The sequence below is a fragment of the Platichthys flesus genome, chromosome 9 (genome assembly GCF_949316205.1).
Source record: "Platichthys flesus chromosome 9, fPlaFle2.1, whole genome shotgun sequence".
Taxonomy (NCBI): Eukaryota; Metazoa; Chordata; class Actinopteri; order Pleuronectiformes; family Pleuronectidae; genus Platichthys; species Platichthys flesus.
Genome location: NC_084953.1, coordinates 23,936,110 through 23,952,239, shown reverse-complemented (window position 1 = coordinate 23,952,239; position 16,130 = coordinate 23,936,110). Strand labels below are relative to the sequence as shown.

The 16,130-nt window shown below is 39.5% G+C and overlaps 1 protein-coding gene across 1 annotated transcript in view; it reads left to right on the top strand.

The window, feature by feature from the left end:
* si:ch211-51h4.2 (uncharacterized) overlaps positions 1 to 16,130 on the top strand; it is a 101,069-nt gene that overhangs the window by 76,179 nt on the left and 8,760 nt on the right. Inside the window, exon 12 of the mRNA XM_062394794.1 lies at positions 8,924 to 9,064. Within this exon, the coding sequence (XP_062250778.1) occupies positions 8,924 to 9,064 (141 nt within the window). The remainder of the gene's footprint in view (positions 1 to 8,923; positions 9,065 to 16,130) is intronic.

The following is a 16,130-nucleotide window of genomic DNA, read 5'->3' as shown; positions in this document are numbered from 1 at the left end:
CATGGTCGAAACTGCAGCGTCCTGTTCAGACATCGTGTTGCTAGTTTTCTGCTTTAGTCTTTTCAGTTGTTTTTTCAGTGCAGCCAGCTCGGCGTCCTGTCGGTTCTCGGGGCCAGGCGGTGAATGGATGGGTGTAGCCTCCCTGTAATCCTCTTTGACTGGAGTGGATTGGGTCACCACTGATGCAACCATTGATTTCAGTTCTTTTATTTCCGCCTTTAAACTCTGGATCTCTGCTTGCCTTGTATCCACTTCTTGATTAACATGCACTTGGTGTACTGAGGCGCTGAGCTTCTTTCTAGAAGTTTCATACTCTTCCTCAGCACGAATCTCAGTCAAAAGCTGTAGAAAGCTTGGGGGTACAGCCTTCCTTTCTCTCAAGAGCAGCTGGATCAGCATCAGGTCTGAATCGATAGCACCTCTTAGCAGTTGCTCCAGTCGGGCTCGGTCCATGCAGCTCGCAGGAAGACCACCTCGTTGAATCACTTTGGCTAGAGACCTCTAAGCGTCGAAGGAAATCTGACAGTTTCTCTCCTTTTTGCTGTTGCATTAATCTGAAAGCAAAGTAGAGATCATCACCGGACTCAGCACTTCCAAAAGCACTTTCAAGAGCTTCCAGGTACTCTTTTGGGCTGGCGTCAGAATGTGTGTGTCGCACTGCTTTCACATTTTCTAGTGCATGTCCCTTTAAACTTCCAATAATTCTGCGTCTTTTTTCTCTGTCAGAGCATTCAGTCTCCTCCACCATGAGCCATGCCTGCTCTAGCCAATGGTCAAATGGTTCCTCACCTGGCAGCGTTGGTAGGGCTCCCGAGAACATGCGTAGTCGACCATAACTCCCTCCATCAGCTGGCTTAGTTGTCTTGTCCAACAAATCTCCAACAGCGCGAAGGATAGATTCAGTGGAGTTAGTGGGCGGGGGTGTACTGGGGAATAATGATTGGAGGTCCTCCATTGTTTTACCTTCAGCCTGCAGCAACCCTTTCAGTTTACTGTTAAACTCTTCGGCAGCTGCCTGAGCCTTTCCTATGATGATAACAGGCCACGCCTCTCCACCATCATCTGGTTTAACCTCAGGAGGAACACTCTCTTCATTCACAGTCTCTTTACTCTCACACAAAACCATCCGTTGGTTTAGTCTTGCACTGAAGTTTCTCCCACGGACACGCACTCGTCCAAAAGACTTGATAGTTTCCAGTGTTGCTTCAACTGCACTGATCTCTACTTCTTCTGGGACGATGGTCATAATCGCATGTGTCTCATCCAAACCCTCACCACGGCACCAGCGTTTTAACTCTGACACTAGTTCTGTTCTTTACATGTTAATGCTGTTTGTAAGTTAGGTTAGCACTTTAATTAGTTACTTTGCCTTTAACGCTTTAACTTTTTTTTTTTTAATGAGAAATCCAAAATATACCCCGTCCGTGCCTCCATTTTATGTAGCGCTCCCCTTGGTAGTCATGGTGATAAGGGCAGGGCTTTTGGGTTCTTTATCAACTATTTTTAACCCTGATTAACTCAGTTTTAATGTTAGTTTTGAATCTCTCTTTTTTTGTTTTAAAGTACACACATGAACTGTTTTTAACTTACTTATAACTTCACCTTTAACCTGTTTTTCATAAAGATGTTAACCCCTCAGGTCTCTGTGTATTAAAGGTAAGTAAATGAAATACACCACACACGGTTTTAAGAAAATAAGTTCTCAATTATTTACTTATGCAATGATTAATGCAATATAACAATAAAATAAAAATATAAATGTTCTTTTTGTCGTTAAACCTTCACAATAAATTCCCCTTTTTTAAGGTAAAAACTCGGAATTGTCCCTTTTTTCACAGGAAACACAACAAAGGAATTATACCTCTTTTGCAAGAAATGTAATAACTGAAATAACCCTGTTTCTTCTTTTCAGGTAAACACAGTAAATAAAAATATCCTTTGTTCTGTTTTAGTGAAACACTATCACAAATATTCACAGATATCAATAGACTTTTTAACCCAAAAATATCAATGCAGAACCTTCAATTCACTCAAATTCACTGAAATGCAATATGTGGGCCCACACACCTGATAACTAAAGCCGGCACTTATTACTTTACTTCAAATAAACCTGGGTACCCCTTTAGTGCATCGGTGCAGGCCTGGGTGTCGCTTGGGATGAGCTGGTGGTTGGAGAAGAGGTGAGTTGAGGAGAAGATCCGTCCGGAGGAAACGAAACCCCGTCACTGCCGATGTCGCGGTGTTCGCTCGTCGTCTGCAGCTCCACGCTCCTTTCCCCACAGTCACTGCTGAATAGATAGCTTGCTGCTAACTCGTACAGTCACTGTGAGCTAAACTAGCCGCTGTGTTAGCTTCTAGCTTCACGTCGTCCTCACGGTTTGAGTAATCCACTCACACCCACAGGAAAATCACCACTGAGTCCTCTGGAGAGTCCGGGTTGAACGCCTCCACGACTTGGTCACTCAACGTCTGTACAACAGTCTCTTTTCGTTACTCTTCTTCCTACATCTCCGCGTGTCTTCTACCTGTTCGCTCCGACCTCTTTTTTTTCCCCCGAAACAACCTCAGAGGTTAGGTTCCGGCCCATCTCAATTAACCCCATACATGCTGGTACATATTACGTTTACAGATACATTATACTTCAAATAAAACAATAAACACATAATATATACTTTTAACTGTTTTAACACTTCTATAGTATTTTAATGAATTTCAACCTTTTTAATCACACTATTTATATGCTTGGAAGAAATTATATTACTTAATATTTTTAACCGGGTTACATTAGTATAGTATAACTTTATATTAAACTTTATTAGCTTAGTTATCAAATATTTTTTGCGGCTCCAGACAAATTTTATTTGGGGGAAGAGGGGGCAAAATTACTCTTTTGAAAGTAAAGGTTGCCGACCCCTACTATAGCCTTATGCTAGGAGGGATATCTAGTACTGCAAGCTAGACTATTATGTAGTTTTAGACATAACACAGGGTCCCTGGGCCTGAGAAGGGAAGAAAAGGATTTAATGGGGCTATTAAATGTGACCAAAACTAGACTAAAATGTAATTTGTTTTCGTCGACTAAAACTAGACTAAAACTAAGAAGGATCAAAATGACTAAATGTGACTAAAACTAATTTGCATTTTCGTCAAAAGACTAAGACTAAATCAAAAATAGCTGCCAAAATTAACACTGTATCTGTAGCTTTGCACGTTCCTGTGCAGTCGCGTGTCAACTCGGGGCTCTCAACACTTTGTCAAGCTGTCAGTCACTCAGTTGTGCATGAGACGGAACTTTGTGCTCTCATGTGAATCAGTATTTCATTTTTTGATTTTAAATGTTTATAGTTTTAGTGTACTTAATTGAAGAAAAGTGTTATCAATTAATATAGTATTTATTATTTATAAAAAATGAAAAAAAAAAAAAATTCCAATCTTAGGAATAGCATTTAGTGACCAATGGAGTCAAATGCAGCACTGAGTCAGGCTCTGGATGTTTGAGGTCATGTCCACTGCAGAATCCGTCACATGAGTTCAAGTATATTCAACAAATTTGACATGGAAATTTGTGCTGTAGACCAGCTGCAAACCATAAAACTTATCAAGCATTTAGTACGATTGTTAACAGAAGGAACATTTTCATATCGTATCTGTATTATTTATTATGTATCTATCAAATGACAAATAGCAGCAATTGAGGATTATCTTTGTATATGTTTTGGTTTAAATTTAATTTGTGGATTAAATTCCATGGCCAATGTTAGACATGTCTCAACCTGACACCATGACCAAGTATGTCCCCAAGCTCCAAACAACTATTTCATAAAGATGTGCTAATGAATTGTCATTGTACTGCAGTCCCATGTGACCAGGCACTGAGTCTGTATGCAACCTCCATCGATGACTGAAAATATGATGATGAGGAGATAGACAAAGAAGTGGTGGTGTATTTGACAGATATCTGTGCCAAGTTTCTGATGGTATCATCTATTGTTTTGCTGCCATCTGTGACTGTCCCTGAAGACCTCCACAAATAGAGGAGAAAATCTGTATGTGACAGAATTAGCCCTCTAGGTATGCACTCTTCATTTTATCTTGGCTGGTCGGAGTCAATCTTCTGTTCGGAATCAACACGTCCTGTGTCACATTTATTCCCCTCCATGTATGGTGTGTTGTCTTTATGCAAATTTCCTGGCTACATCCGCTCCGTATTGAAGAACTATTCCAAATGACAAAATGAAATGTTGCCATATTTGCCAAGGGTGATTTGTAGCACAACAAAATAAGCAATAGCTTAATATGAAACAATAGAGAATTGTATCATTACATGATATATATATATAAATATAGTCATATCACACAGACCTAGATCTATTTAATTTGTTTTTCATCCTGTAGACGTCAAGAACTTGCAAATTTATAGGTTTATGATATTTTAAGATTAGAAGAGTGTAGAGCCTATTTAAAACAAAAACTAACAAAACTAAAGCATTGATTCATTCATCAGAAATACGCACTGCTTCCTTTCTGCCACACATCTTTCTCTTTCTACCTTTTTGTTGACTGCCAGTGATACCAAACATTTCACATTATCTTATAGCCTAAAATATGATGGTATAACTGAACTCCAGTGTATTTAATGCATTTGAATTGAAATTATTTGTTCTGCAAACTACTTGAAGTCTTGCAAAGTTTGTGACCATAAATTGACTGATATTGTCTTGACTTATGCAGCACAGATGCAAATACGCTCTCTCCCCTTGCATTCTCTCACCTCTCTTTCTCTCTTGTTCTCTTATCACACTACTTCTTTTCGGGGTCCTGTTCATGCTTGACGTCCTGGTAAGCAGTTTCCTCTGCCTCCATTTTTCAGACCATAATTTTGATTGATAATTATCGTTGGGGACATAATTCTGCTGAGCCACCCAGCAGAGTGAAAGACTAGAATAGAAATGGTGTGTTGTTGGGTGCATGCGAGCGTGGCCACAACAAATGAATGGATAAATCTCTCAGAGCTGCACTCTGCTCTGCCGATTCAAAGAGACCAACAGCCAATGCCGCAGAGAGGCGAGAGAATTTACTTGTCTGTGAATTCCTTTCCCTCTACTGCAGCCTGACTTTATGGCCTTTGGTTTCAAACAAAGAACTTGTGATTCATACTCTGTTTCCCAGTCTCTGGGTTTTTGTTTTTAGAAAACCTTCAAAGACGAGCTGCACCCTAAAGGATTATCAGGCTGACTCAACCAGAGAACACCTTGAATCCAAAGGGAATCCCTGGCGGGGGGGCTTGGTGGGGACTGCTTAATCACCATGACCCTGTCTCATAAGACTAGTATGTAGTTGTGTAGCTGTAGTTGAGTGACTATGACTCTTGTCATAGTGCGGGTTCATTCAGTGTGAGCGTCTTCAGATGAGATCCAAAACTATTATAATCTGTCATCAAATATGTGGCACCATATGAATATAGATGAGATTTTCAAACAAAATTCTTGGAAACAGTATTTGTCAAAGCCTTTAAAACTCGAGGTGAATTTAATAGTTGATAATACTTAGCAGATGGACTTTACTTAATTTTTAGGGAAATGGTCATCCTTTTTCAATCTTTTGAACTTGAAAACAACAATCCGACCACGCAGTCTATTTACATTGTGGTTAAGGAGTTTTAATATTATCACATGATAAGGATAAAAAGGGAATAAAAAGGATCATGAGTTTTGTGTATGTGGATGATAAATGTTCCTTAAACTATCTAGACATAAGGAAGCCTCAAGCAAAAGACGGAGTGAGGAGTCTGAACTTTTTCAATACTAATGTCCAGCTATTTCTAGACGGATGATCTAAATGTTGTTGTGGCAGATTAATTGAGTTTCAAGATAACACTTATCTCCTGAATCTTAACTTTACAGTGTGCCTGGGCAGGTTCTAACCAGGCTCTCTCTCGCCATGTTAAAGAAACGATCTGACCTTTTCTTAAAATCTGCTTCAAAATGTAATGGGTGATGTGCCATTAATACACAAAATTAAATTCCTTAGTTTGTGTTCGATCTTGCTGACTAACAAACAAACCAAAGTTAATGAAGCCACAACCTCCATTGCGCAGATAGATGTGAAAAATAACGATACCAATGAGATACTACACACTTAACACACTTATATTCAATATTTAGTTCAGCAATGGATTAATAATCTATTCTACTGAACAGCTCAACATGTTAACAAAGTTATAGTGCACATCAGACCAATAGACAACAGAAAGGGCAAATATAAATCTGACATTTCAAATCAATCATGTAGACACATTTCCACATAAGTAGAAGAAGGTCATGTAAAATTCCTTTTGAGCATTTCCTGCACACCATCAACAAAGACAAGCTGTACACATAAAAGTGACGGTGAAAAGTTGTTGTCAAGATCAAATGTAGTGGATGCTCGCTTGTGTATGAACATATTTTGTCACTTCATTATTTGATTCAAATAAAACTGATCTTCAGGAAATTATTTAAGCATGAAAATTAGATGTTTTTTCATAAAATAAACTTCAGGTTATTTAAAATAGATTTTGGTTCATATTTTTGTCTTTTCTTTGTCTTACCTAATATTTATTACTTACTGAAGGATTTAACTACTTTATGAAAAAACAATGTATGACTTTTTTATTAAGTATAATAACAGATATTTAGGATATGTTATTAGTGACAACAAACATCTTTCACCCAGGATGTTTCCACTAAATATGAAAACAATTAAAGACGAAGGAATTAATATAATTTACATTATAGATTAGAAAAAGACTTTCTATCCAGCATGAAAACAACCCACTAAGCATATACAGTGAAATAAAACATTTTCTAAACAAGCTTTGCCCTTGAAATTCTTTCCTAAAGAATTCAGCAGGGAGCACAATAAACCTCAAGGGCTGCTCGGTGCTGAACCCGGCCGACACACAGCGCTGAGAGATGGATGCCAAAGTCAAACAGGCAAAGAATAACTCGAACAGGAGCAGACTGTGGTGTTGGACACCTGCAGGAACAGTGATTCCATGCTGTTAGGCAGATACAGGGTTAAGAGCTGCAGACAGGTTATGTTTTGTAAGATTTTTATGTATCTTTTGGGCTTTTTACCGCCTTTATTTTTGATAGCAAAGAGCGCAAGCTGTGAAAGGGGGACATGAGGGGGAGAGGTCATGCATAGATGTGCATGTCCTCCCCTACCCGGGCCTCTGCGGGTTGAGGGCTTCCCTCTTTGGGGCGGCAACTCTACCAGGAAGGCTATACGCCGCCCTACAGGTTATGTTTAAAGTGAATCCATTTCAGTCTATGGTTTGATTAAGCGCTCTACCAAAACTAAGGTAACACATCATTTCAACTTTGCCAATTAATGTGTAATTAATTCTGGTGTCCCCGTGAGGCCCTGAAAGTAGTAAAGTAAGAAAGTAGTAGTTTCAGACTTAAAAAAGCGTCCATACCTCTAATGTCACAGAGCCTCGCTGGTCTAAACCTCGGCACCTCCGTGGATGTGACATGGAACAAACAGACACTGGCACCAAATCATGTCGTCAGCGTAAGACGGCATATCTTGCGGTATATCTTTGCTTCATTTCTTGATTAGCGGGAGGAGGTGGAGATGCAGTGTCCATCTTTAAATACACTCCTGAGGGAAATGTCCACTAAATGCTCCAATATGTCAACCAGCAAGCTGCTTAATTTGTTATCTTTCCTGTTTGGTGCATTGGAGATTTTGGAACAAGGTTGCAGAGAGCGGTGGGACCGAATCACGACTGTAAAGTTTTGTGCCATAAAACAAAAACAGTGAACTGAAAATGCTAAAACACTCTCAAGGGCTGAGAGGAACAGCAGAGTGAGGTGATAATTCTCTGTGGCTTGTTCACATCGCACATTTATTTGATCCATTGTTCATATAAAAATGTTGATTAATGCAGCCTGGTGCCAGTGGTGACTAAGCAAGTGTGTGTGTGTGTGTGTGTGTGTGTGTGTGTGTGTTTTTGTGTGTGTGTGTGTGTGTGTGTGCGAGTGTGTTACCTCAGATTAGAGGCCCTGTTGTATCTTTGTGACAAATGGCCCTGTCATCAACGTCCCCCTGTAAGAAAATTAAGCTTGTTTTTGGATCTTTCCTGAGAAATGTACCTCTGTTTTTAATCCTTGTTGTTTCACACCATGAAACATGTGTTTAATCCTGCTCCCTCCAGTTGAGGAAAGTTGCTCAAATTAGATGTCTGCTAGTACATGTCTTGGAAATTGCAGCATTGCTCGTGGTGTTCTCTGTTCGGTCATGATTCTCTATCGTCATGTTGGCACAGAACAGCCGTTAACGCTATGGCCTATTGTGCTTGGCTGCCATAAAGTGCTAGCTGCCCCTCTGTTCATTGGGATTGGATCGGACGGTAGTTTTGTGAAAGACGCTTCATCAAGTTACGTGTAGAATGGAATAGCAGAAACTTAAGTTGCCATAAGGATCAGGTTTAATCCAGTATGTAACTAATAAACAGGGAAAACTACATTATTTTTGAAGAAACAGTTATTTTTTTCAGAAAGTATTACAGTGGTATTAATGGTCTGTATTTATACAGCACTTTTACAGACTTGATGACCAGTGAAAGCACTTTACAGTACAGTTTATTGCCATTCACCCATTCACACATACTGCCCTCTCAACCAGTCTATCGATAATACAATAAGTAGTTGTACACATATACATTCATTACATTAATGGGACTTTTAACTTGATTTAAAAATAATTTACCTTGTAACTATCAGGTCCAAATGCTGAAAATATGTAGTTATTGTTATTGAAAATGTGAAGGCCCCATACCGGTTTTAAAGGAGTTGGGGATTAATTTGGAGATATGTGAACTTAATAATGACACTTCATTTTAACTGGGAACTGGGTGTATGTTTGTCTGTTTCAGGTGCTGGGCAGTGCTGGAAATTGTTCCCCAAACATCTTTACCAGAGTTGCGGACGGCAGTTGGGACGAATACCCATCTTGAATCCAACAGCACACCTGGACCTGCACACCTTCTGATATACTCCAACATCTCACTAGAGGAGTGAGTCTTTACACTGTATGCCTTCCTCTCCTCTTTTGTCTTTCCTCATAACCAACCATCTTTAGCCGCAAGCTTCCAATAAATTATAAACAAAGGCTTAGACATCAAGACAGAGCATTTACTTGGAAAGTTGTATTCTTTACTTTGCCTTACAGTGGTACATTTTCATTCTAATATCCCAATAGATATTTAGATTATTTGAGTATTTAGGGGACAGCATGCATCTGTGTTTCCTTAAAGATACCTCTCCTTCCATCTATTCTCACTCATGTTTTGAGGGTGGGATGGGGGGCTGGAGCCAATCCCAGGTGTCATTTGGGGGAGAAGCAGGGGTACACCCTGAACAGGCTGACCCCCATAAACACAAGCAACCTTCACTTTTAATTTAGAGACTCCAATTAATCTAACTGTATTTGCTTGAACTGTGGGAAGCTGGAGAACCCAGAGGAAACCCACGCAGACAAATGCAGAACAGCTCCACACAGAAAGCCCCCGGCTGGCCGTCAAGTTCAAACCTTTATGAACCACACCACTGCTACTTTAATTAAGGGCCAACACTTTGTGCTTTAGTGTAAGCGTCTCGGTGCAGTGGTTGAATGCAAGCATTCAACAGACTTTGCTATTGACTGATCAAATGAACCAACTAAAACAGCTAATGCTCCAGAGGTCATAGACAATCACTCAGTGGTTGATGGTAATAAGCCTTTACACTATTTTGGGCCAAAGCCAAACAACTGCGTTGGCCAGAACACAATTTTGTTGTGTTCTTGATAAAATGCATCTCTTATCCATTCTGGCTTTTAAAGTGGAGGTTGTCACTTGAATCCTCATCTCAAAATCAGCAGTGGATAAAACATTTGAAACCCAGTTTTCACTCAGTTCTCCAGGAATTTAAATTATTGAAAAAAGATTTAAAGGCTGACTCATTAATACATGCTGTAATTAATTGGATTATTTGGAACTGTTGCCTATCATACTCCAAATTGTACTTTATTATCTCAGTTAGAGGGACATGTTAGGAAGTTACATCCATTGACATCAGGCCTGTTCTTAAATAATTTGGCAGGCATGGAGCTCTTTTTTATATATTAGATCATCCACACCCAACCAGTGACAATAGAATCAGCTGTTGTCCATTTCTGATGCAAAGGAGGATATTTGTCATGAGAATTATTGTACAGTGAGTCATTTAGCTGATGCCAAAAGGTGACACTGATGATACATCAGCAGAAAGTGTGTGAATATGCACAATTACAACTTCTGGACTGAATCTGTAATGTGTCAAAGCATCCTTGAATTGTAATGGCTGCCTTGCTCAGACTGTCCCTCTTCCATTAAATCTTCTTTCATTCCACTGATTTGCAGAACAATCGTTTTTCATTCTGATTGCTTGGCATGAATTTGTATTTCTATGTTATCCCACCCCCCCACCCATCACGGTTCACTGTTCATCTCTTTAAAAAGCAGAGCGTCTATGACCCACATGGCTACGACAACCTCTATGACGGGATCTCTCCTCTCCCAGGCCAGAGCTGCGACATTCATAGGACAACATTGCCCCCTAGTGGGAATGTTATATTTTCATGAACCACTTTGAAAAAACACATCTGGAGCTCATGGCTGTTATACTGCTTCAAATCCCAATCCTCTAACCTTGTTCTCCTCATCTGTTGAGTCTTTCAGAGCAGTGATGTGCTTTTAGAGCCGTGTTAAGGTGAAGGGGGCGATAACACAAACAAAAGTGGCGACAGGAGATTCTCCAGACTCTCCACTGGCCTTGTGTCTTCTGTCCCTGGGGTGATAAACAGCAGTTTGCTTTTATACATGCTGCAGCTAGCTAAACTCTTGGGATTCTCTGAGAGTGTTACTGCTCAGGTGAAGTTAAAGGTGGCGATCCACAACTTGCGGAGAGGGGGGGAATGAAGATTTTGTCCAACTGTTACGAAGCCTAGACTATGTCCAGTGCACAGGTCTCAATTATCAAGTCATGCGGATAACAAGGGGAATGTCTGTCTTCATCAACCATGTCTCCTCTAACCTAAGAGTTCTGAAAATGTACGACCCAAAAGTCCTTATATGTCCTACACATCCCTCCGAAACCTCTGGTGTCCTTGTAGCGTTAGTAGTACAGTTACTTGTAGTAAACAAAAATGTGAGGTAGCAAAAAGATTAAGAGGTAAAACTCAACACAGGGAAAATGTGGTGTCCTCACAGAAATAGTATGATCAAGTTCATGGTTTGTGACGATCTCTTCTCAAGGACTCATCATGAGGATCAGTTAACAATCATTCATCTTACATAATTCTGTGGAATTCAAAGACATTGAATAGATTTAAATTGCTGCATGTTTAACAGCTTCAGCATGATACTACTAACAACATTAAATCCATTAAACTTGATGCTACTGAAATGAAATTAATTCATTTGGCAATTAAACATATTTAATGGATCTTTTGGAGCTCACGTATGAAGCTACATTTGGTCAATGATGCAGACCTAGAGAAAAAAGTCTAAATAAATAGACATTAATGGTATAATTTCACTTTGAATGATACTTTGTTTAATATAAATAGGAATGTAGTAGACAGTCTATTTGTTATGCTTTCATGGTTGACAGTAGAGTTTGTGTAATTTTGAGACGGAAACACTTGGGGCTTGTTAGGTCCAGGCCATGTTTACTAGACGACTTAGTGAAGCTGACATCCATACAAAATGAGTTAGAAATCAAGTCAAGGCCAACATCGAAGCCAATTACAAAATACAGTGGGGTCCAAAAGTCTGACACATCCTCCAATTGAAATACTGATTATATAGATCCAGCTGCAAGATTTTAAAAGCATGGTTGGTGTTAAAATGTACATATATATACGTATATTTATTTATTTTTCTGTAAGAAAAATAATGACGTCTCACTCTCTGGGTGCGTTGGGATCCAATCTTCACTTTTTTTTGTTTTGTATGTTGTCTGGGCATACATTCATATAGCACATGTGTGCGTGCATGCTGATGTGTGTGCGTGTCTCCACGTGACACCACTGGCCTTAAGGTAAAGTTTGATTCAGATTTTCTTTGTTTCATTTCATGAGAACTGAGATTGGGATCTTGATCTTCCTTGACATCTGGGTTGTCTGTGCAAACTTAAAGTCATATTCTATAACTGACAAAAATATGAGTATTCAAAGTAAAAGTTCCGCCATCCATTTTTATTTCCCTGTGTGGCAATAAAACCGTGACGCAGCTATTTAAAAATGCTGCTTGGGATGATCTTTCTCTACAAAGTGATGCGTCTTTTTTCAGTCATGGCAAAATATGAAACTAGAACGATGAGTGGATCAAGGCCGAGACAGATAAAAGGAAACACTTCTTACACACAGGAAATTTGCTGCAATAACTCCTCTCACTTTTATGAATATGTTAATATACAAACCAAGAAAGAATTGAAAATGCTTCATATATTATTATCACTTTCAAGATGATCAAAAATCACCTTAGCTGGCTGCCGGCTGAGCATAACTTTGTCTAGCTTTGGATTTCTCCACACACTGAAGTATTCCATGTGATACTGAGTTTGAAAGTCATATATTATTGTTGGCTTTTTCCAAGCCATAAATGCAAGAACAAAATTGTACGGCATAGATAAAAATGTGTGTTTGTCTGCACAACATCAGCAGTAGCAGTAGCCACACTAGCTCACTTGTTATCTGTAGTCCCACGCTTCTGAGAATAAGCGTATTACTAGCCTTATGTAGGCTGTTATTTATGTGGAGTCACTGGTTAAGTTAGAAAAGAGCCAGTTGCTGACCATATTTCCTGAAACTCTGGATGGAGTTCTCACTGGCAGCCGCCGCAGAGGGGAACACAAGTGGTCAAACTCTGACAGAGGGAACTCCTTCATCAGTGGGATCAGCCAACACTCCCTCTCGTCATCCCAGCTGCTCATCACATAAACCCACACACATCCACACACCCCTGAAAACTCTGCAATTATCAAGTTATCTACAGTCTGCTGAAAGCTGCCCTCTCTGTCCTGTTTGTCATTTCTCAGCAATATCATACACTTAGTGTGTCTGGAGACGCCAGTTATTGTGACACGTACATGCCATCATCATGTTGGCGCACACTGCTGTTTTGGACTTCTCCCTCCCTTTTCCATGCATATCTGGAATCTGTCGCCTTTCCAGTTATATCTGCGAGTGACACATTCGCAGTCGTTTTCCCTTTCACAGCATTTACTCAAAGCCGGAGACAAAAGCTGCCCCCTGACTGTATGAGGCTTATTATCTTTGGCGATTAGAAACACTGTGATGCACACAGTGTCATGACTTTGCTGCTGCTGGTCCTCTTAATTAGTTTTGTCTCCCCGATCCCCCTGCTGTGACTCAGCATGTCACATCTCCGAGTTTTAGAGCCCGCTGGCTGAGCAGCCACTGCAGTACAGCAGCAGCAGAGGAAGAGCGGGGAGAAGAAGGGAAGGAATTAAAGAGCGAATCAGATGTGAGTTATTGTGGCGTGATGCAGGGATATTGTCAATTCAGGTCCCATCTGATGCCTCATGAAGCAATACCTAACATTATGCTTTCTGAAGAAATACAATAACAGTCACTGTCACACACACACACACACACAGACACACTCTCTCTTATCTTTGTTTAATCACTTCCCATGTGTCTTATACTGTATTTATCCTATTACTCTGTATATATTATTATTTTTTAAATGTCCTTTTATATTGCGTGCCTCCTTGTTTATCACTTTTTCACTGAGCCTTCTATTTAACAGTCCTCTTACTTCTGCAATATGGCAATATGGGTCAAATATATGGCAGTATCTTAGTCATTCAGGTGTTGAAGGTAGGTGTTCAGTGGATCTTTAGTAGAAACAATGTAAACCAGTTGTTCATTCCTTTCTTTTGTTCATAGTAGGTTGTGAGTCAAATTTCTTACCTAGCAACTGAAGTGTTTTTAAAATTATCTGGCAAGGGCACAGATATAAACATGGAATGATCTTGTGCTTTACAACTCTAATATTTATTTATATGACAACCAGGACTTCATGACCTCATGACTTCAGAATTAACCCTTTTTTTCAGTTAAATTACAGCTAAGATGCTATGAATAGATTTCTTGTGATTTGTCAAACTTGTAGATTACTGACAGTGTCAGTTGCATCTGGCATACTTGATTTTTGAGGGGTCATTTTCTCAAATTTAACAGATATTTTAGACAGTTGAATTTTGTTGAAAAAGCCCAGTTTTAGATTTGTCTATTGAAAAACTTTACATCATGGCATTACCAACCCCAAATAATGTGGTTATAGTGTTAAGGTAATTCACTTCCAGTATTGTTGTTTTTTTTATAGTTTTTACCTGTCGGTAATTTACTGCTCCTCTCTGTGTCTCCTTCATTTTTTGTGGCTGTAAATATATATAATACATATATATATAATATAAATATAAATCAATGTCAGCTTGGTGGAGGAAGAGCCTCCACCAAGCTGACATTGGTTAGTTATATCCTCTAAGTTTTCTTGTCATCATTAATGTCTCTACTTACTACCTGCCCAGCAGTCATAACCATTTGGGCAACACTTTTAGTTCAGCAGTCAAAAAGTTGCAATTTAAAGACATTTTCAATTCAGAAACTCAATTTAATATCACAAAAAAGAATGTATCAAGGTGTAATACACCATTTTAACAGGTCGAAGCCAAATAACCCATTGATGATAAGTAAAACTCTGGCTGTGATGAGTTGTATAATGTTTCTGTGCGCTTTTTATATTACTTCACCTAGACCTTTACAAATGTCAGACCAAACCAACCTTTACAAAGAGATATTACAGAAACACCAAAGTCACCTTCTGGAGATTAAGTGCATCGTGAAAAAAATAACAGATGAGAGAGGGAAACAAATGTTTTCGAGCTGAGGGAAATGGAAATGAAGCACCGTTCAGGAGCTGCTGTGGGGGTCAGGAGAGAACAAAAGAAAAGAGATGAAGAAACTCAAAGAATACAACAGCGGAAAGAAAGAAATGAGGAGAATAGCAGCAGGACAGATGAGCAAAAAGCCCTGGAGAACAAAATCAGGAGCAACTGGACAATGAGAAGATTCAGTGGCAAAATGGTTGTGATGGAGGAGCCAATCAAATTATGCATTTCTGAAGAAGAAGCAGCAGTGGAGGTTGAGCTCTGCTGAGAAAAGAGTGAAAGACAAATCGGCTACAAGTTCCTAAACTCTGATATGAAATAAAATCTCTGTTGAAGATCCATTTAAAGAGGAGCCATTTCCCACCTCTGCTGAAAAAACAAGCCTTGATTCCAAAAGTATCTGTATCCTTTTGTTAAAATTACCATTTTTAACAGTACACATTTCTCTTTGCTGGTCACCTTTTCTCCAAGAAAACACATAAATCTTGTAATTCCCTGCAGTAGCTGAGGGCGAAACCTATGACTGGGCTCAGCTTTGATTCTGACCAGGATGAGACCAGGAAGCTCACCGGCTCAAAGAGAGCTACAGGAACTCAGAGACATCCAAGACAGGTGTCGTGGAGAAAGATAGCAAAAGTCTCTGATGAAACAAAAACAGAAGCGACTGAACCTGAACTACAAGAAGCATCATTGATGAGGGGAAGGTTTCCATTAAAAGGCCCAGATACACTGTGTAATCTGACGAAGGAGCAGCAGAGGAAGCACCAGGAGGCTGAGCTTCGTCGTGTGCAAAGAGTGACTCAGTGGCTGAAAGGGAGAAACTACAGATAGAGATCAGGATCAGATTGAGGGCAAGGAGGGTGCAAGCAGAAAGAAAGTCAGAGGCTTCCAAGGCCTTGAGCTGTTTATCTAAGCAGAATGGCCTTGTGTCCAGAATCAGCCGCCTCAAACGTATCCTCGTAAAGCAGACATAAAGTATTTTACAATTTAGCGTTTTTATTATGTTGGATGATTTATGGTTCGAAATTATAAAAACTGCATTTTTACTGTGCTGCATTAAAAATCATTTTGGCTTTACTTCTTAAAGTTTGGGTTGGTAATCCTGGAAAAGCTAGCAAGAGCAGGCTACACTGAAAAAGTGCA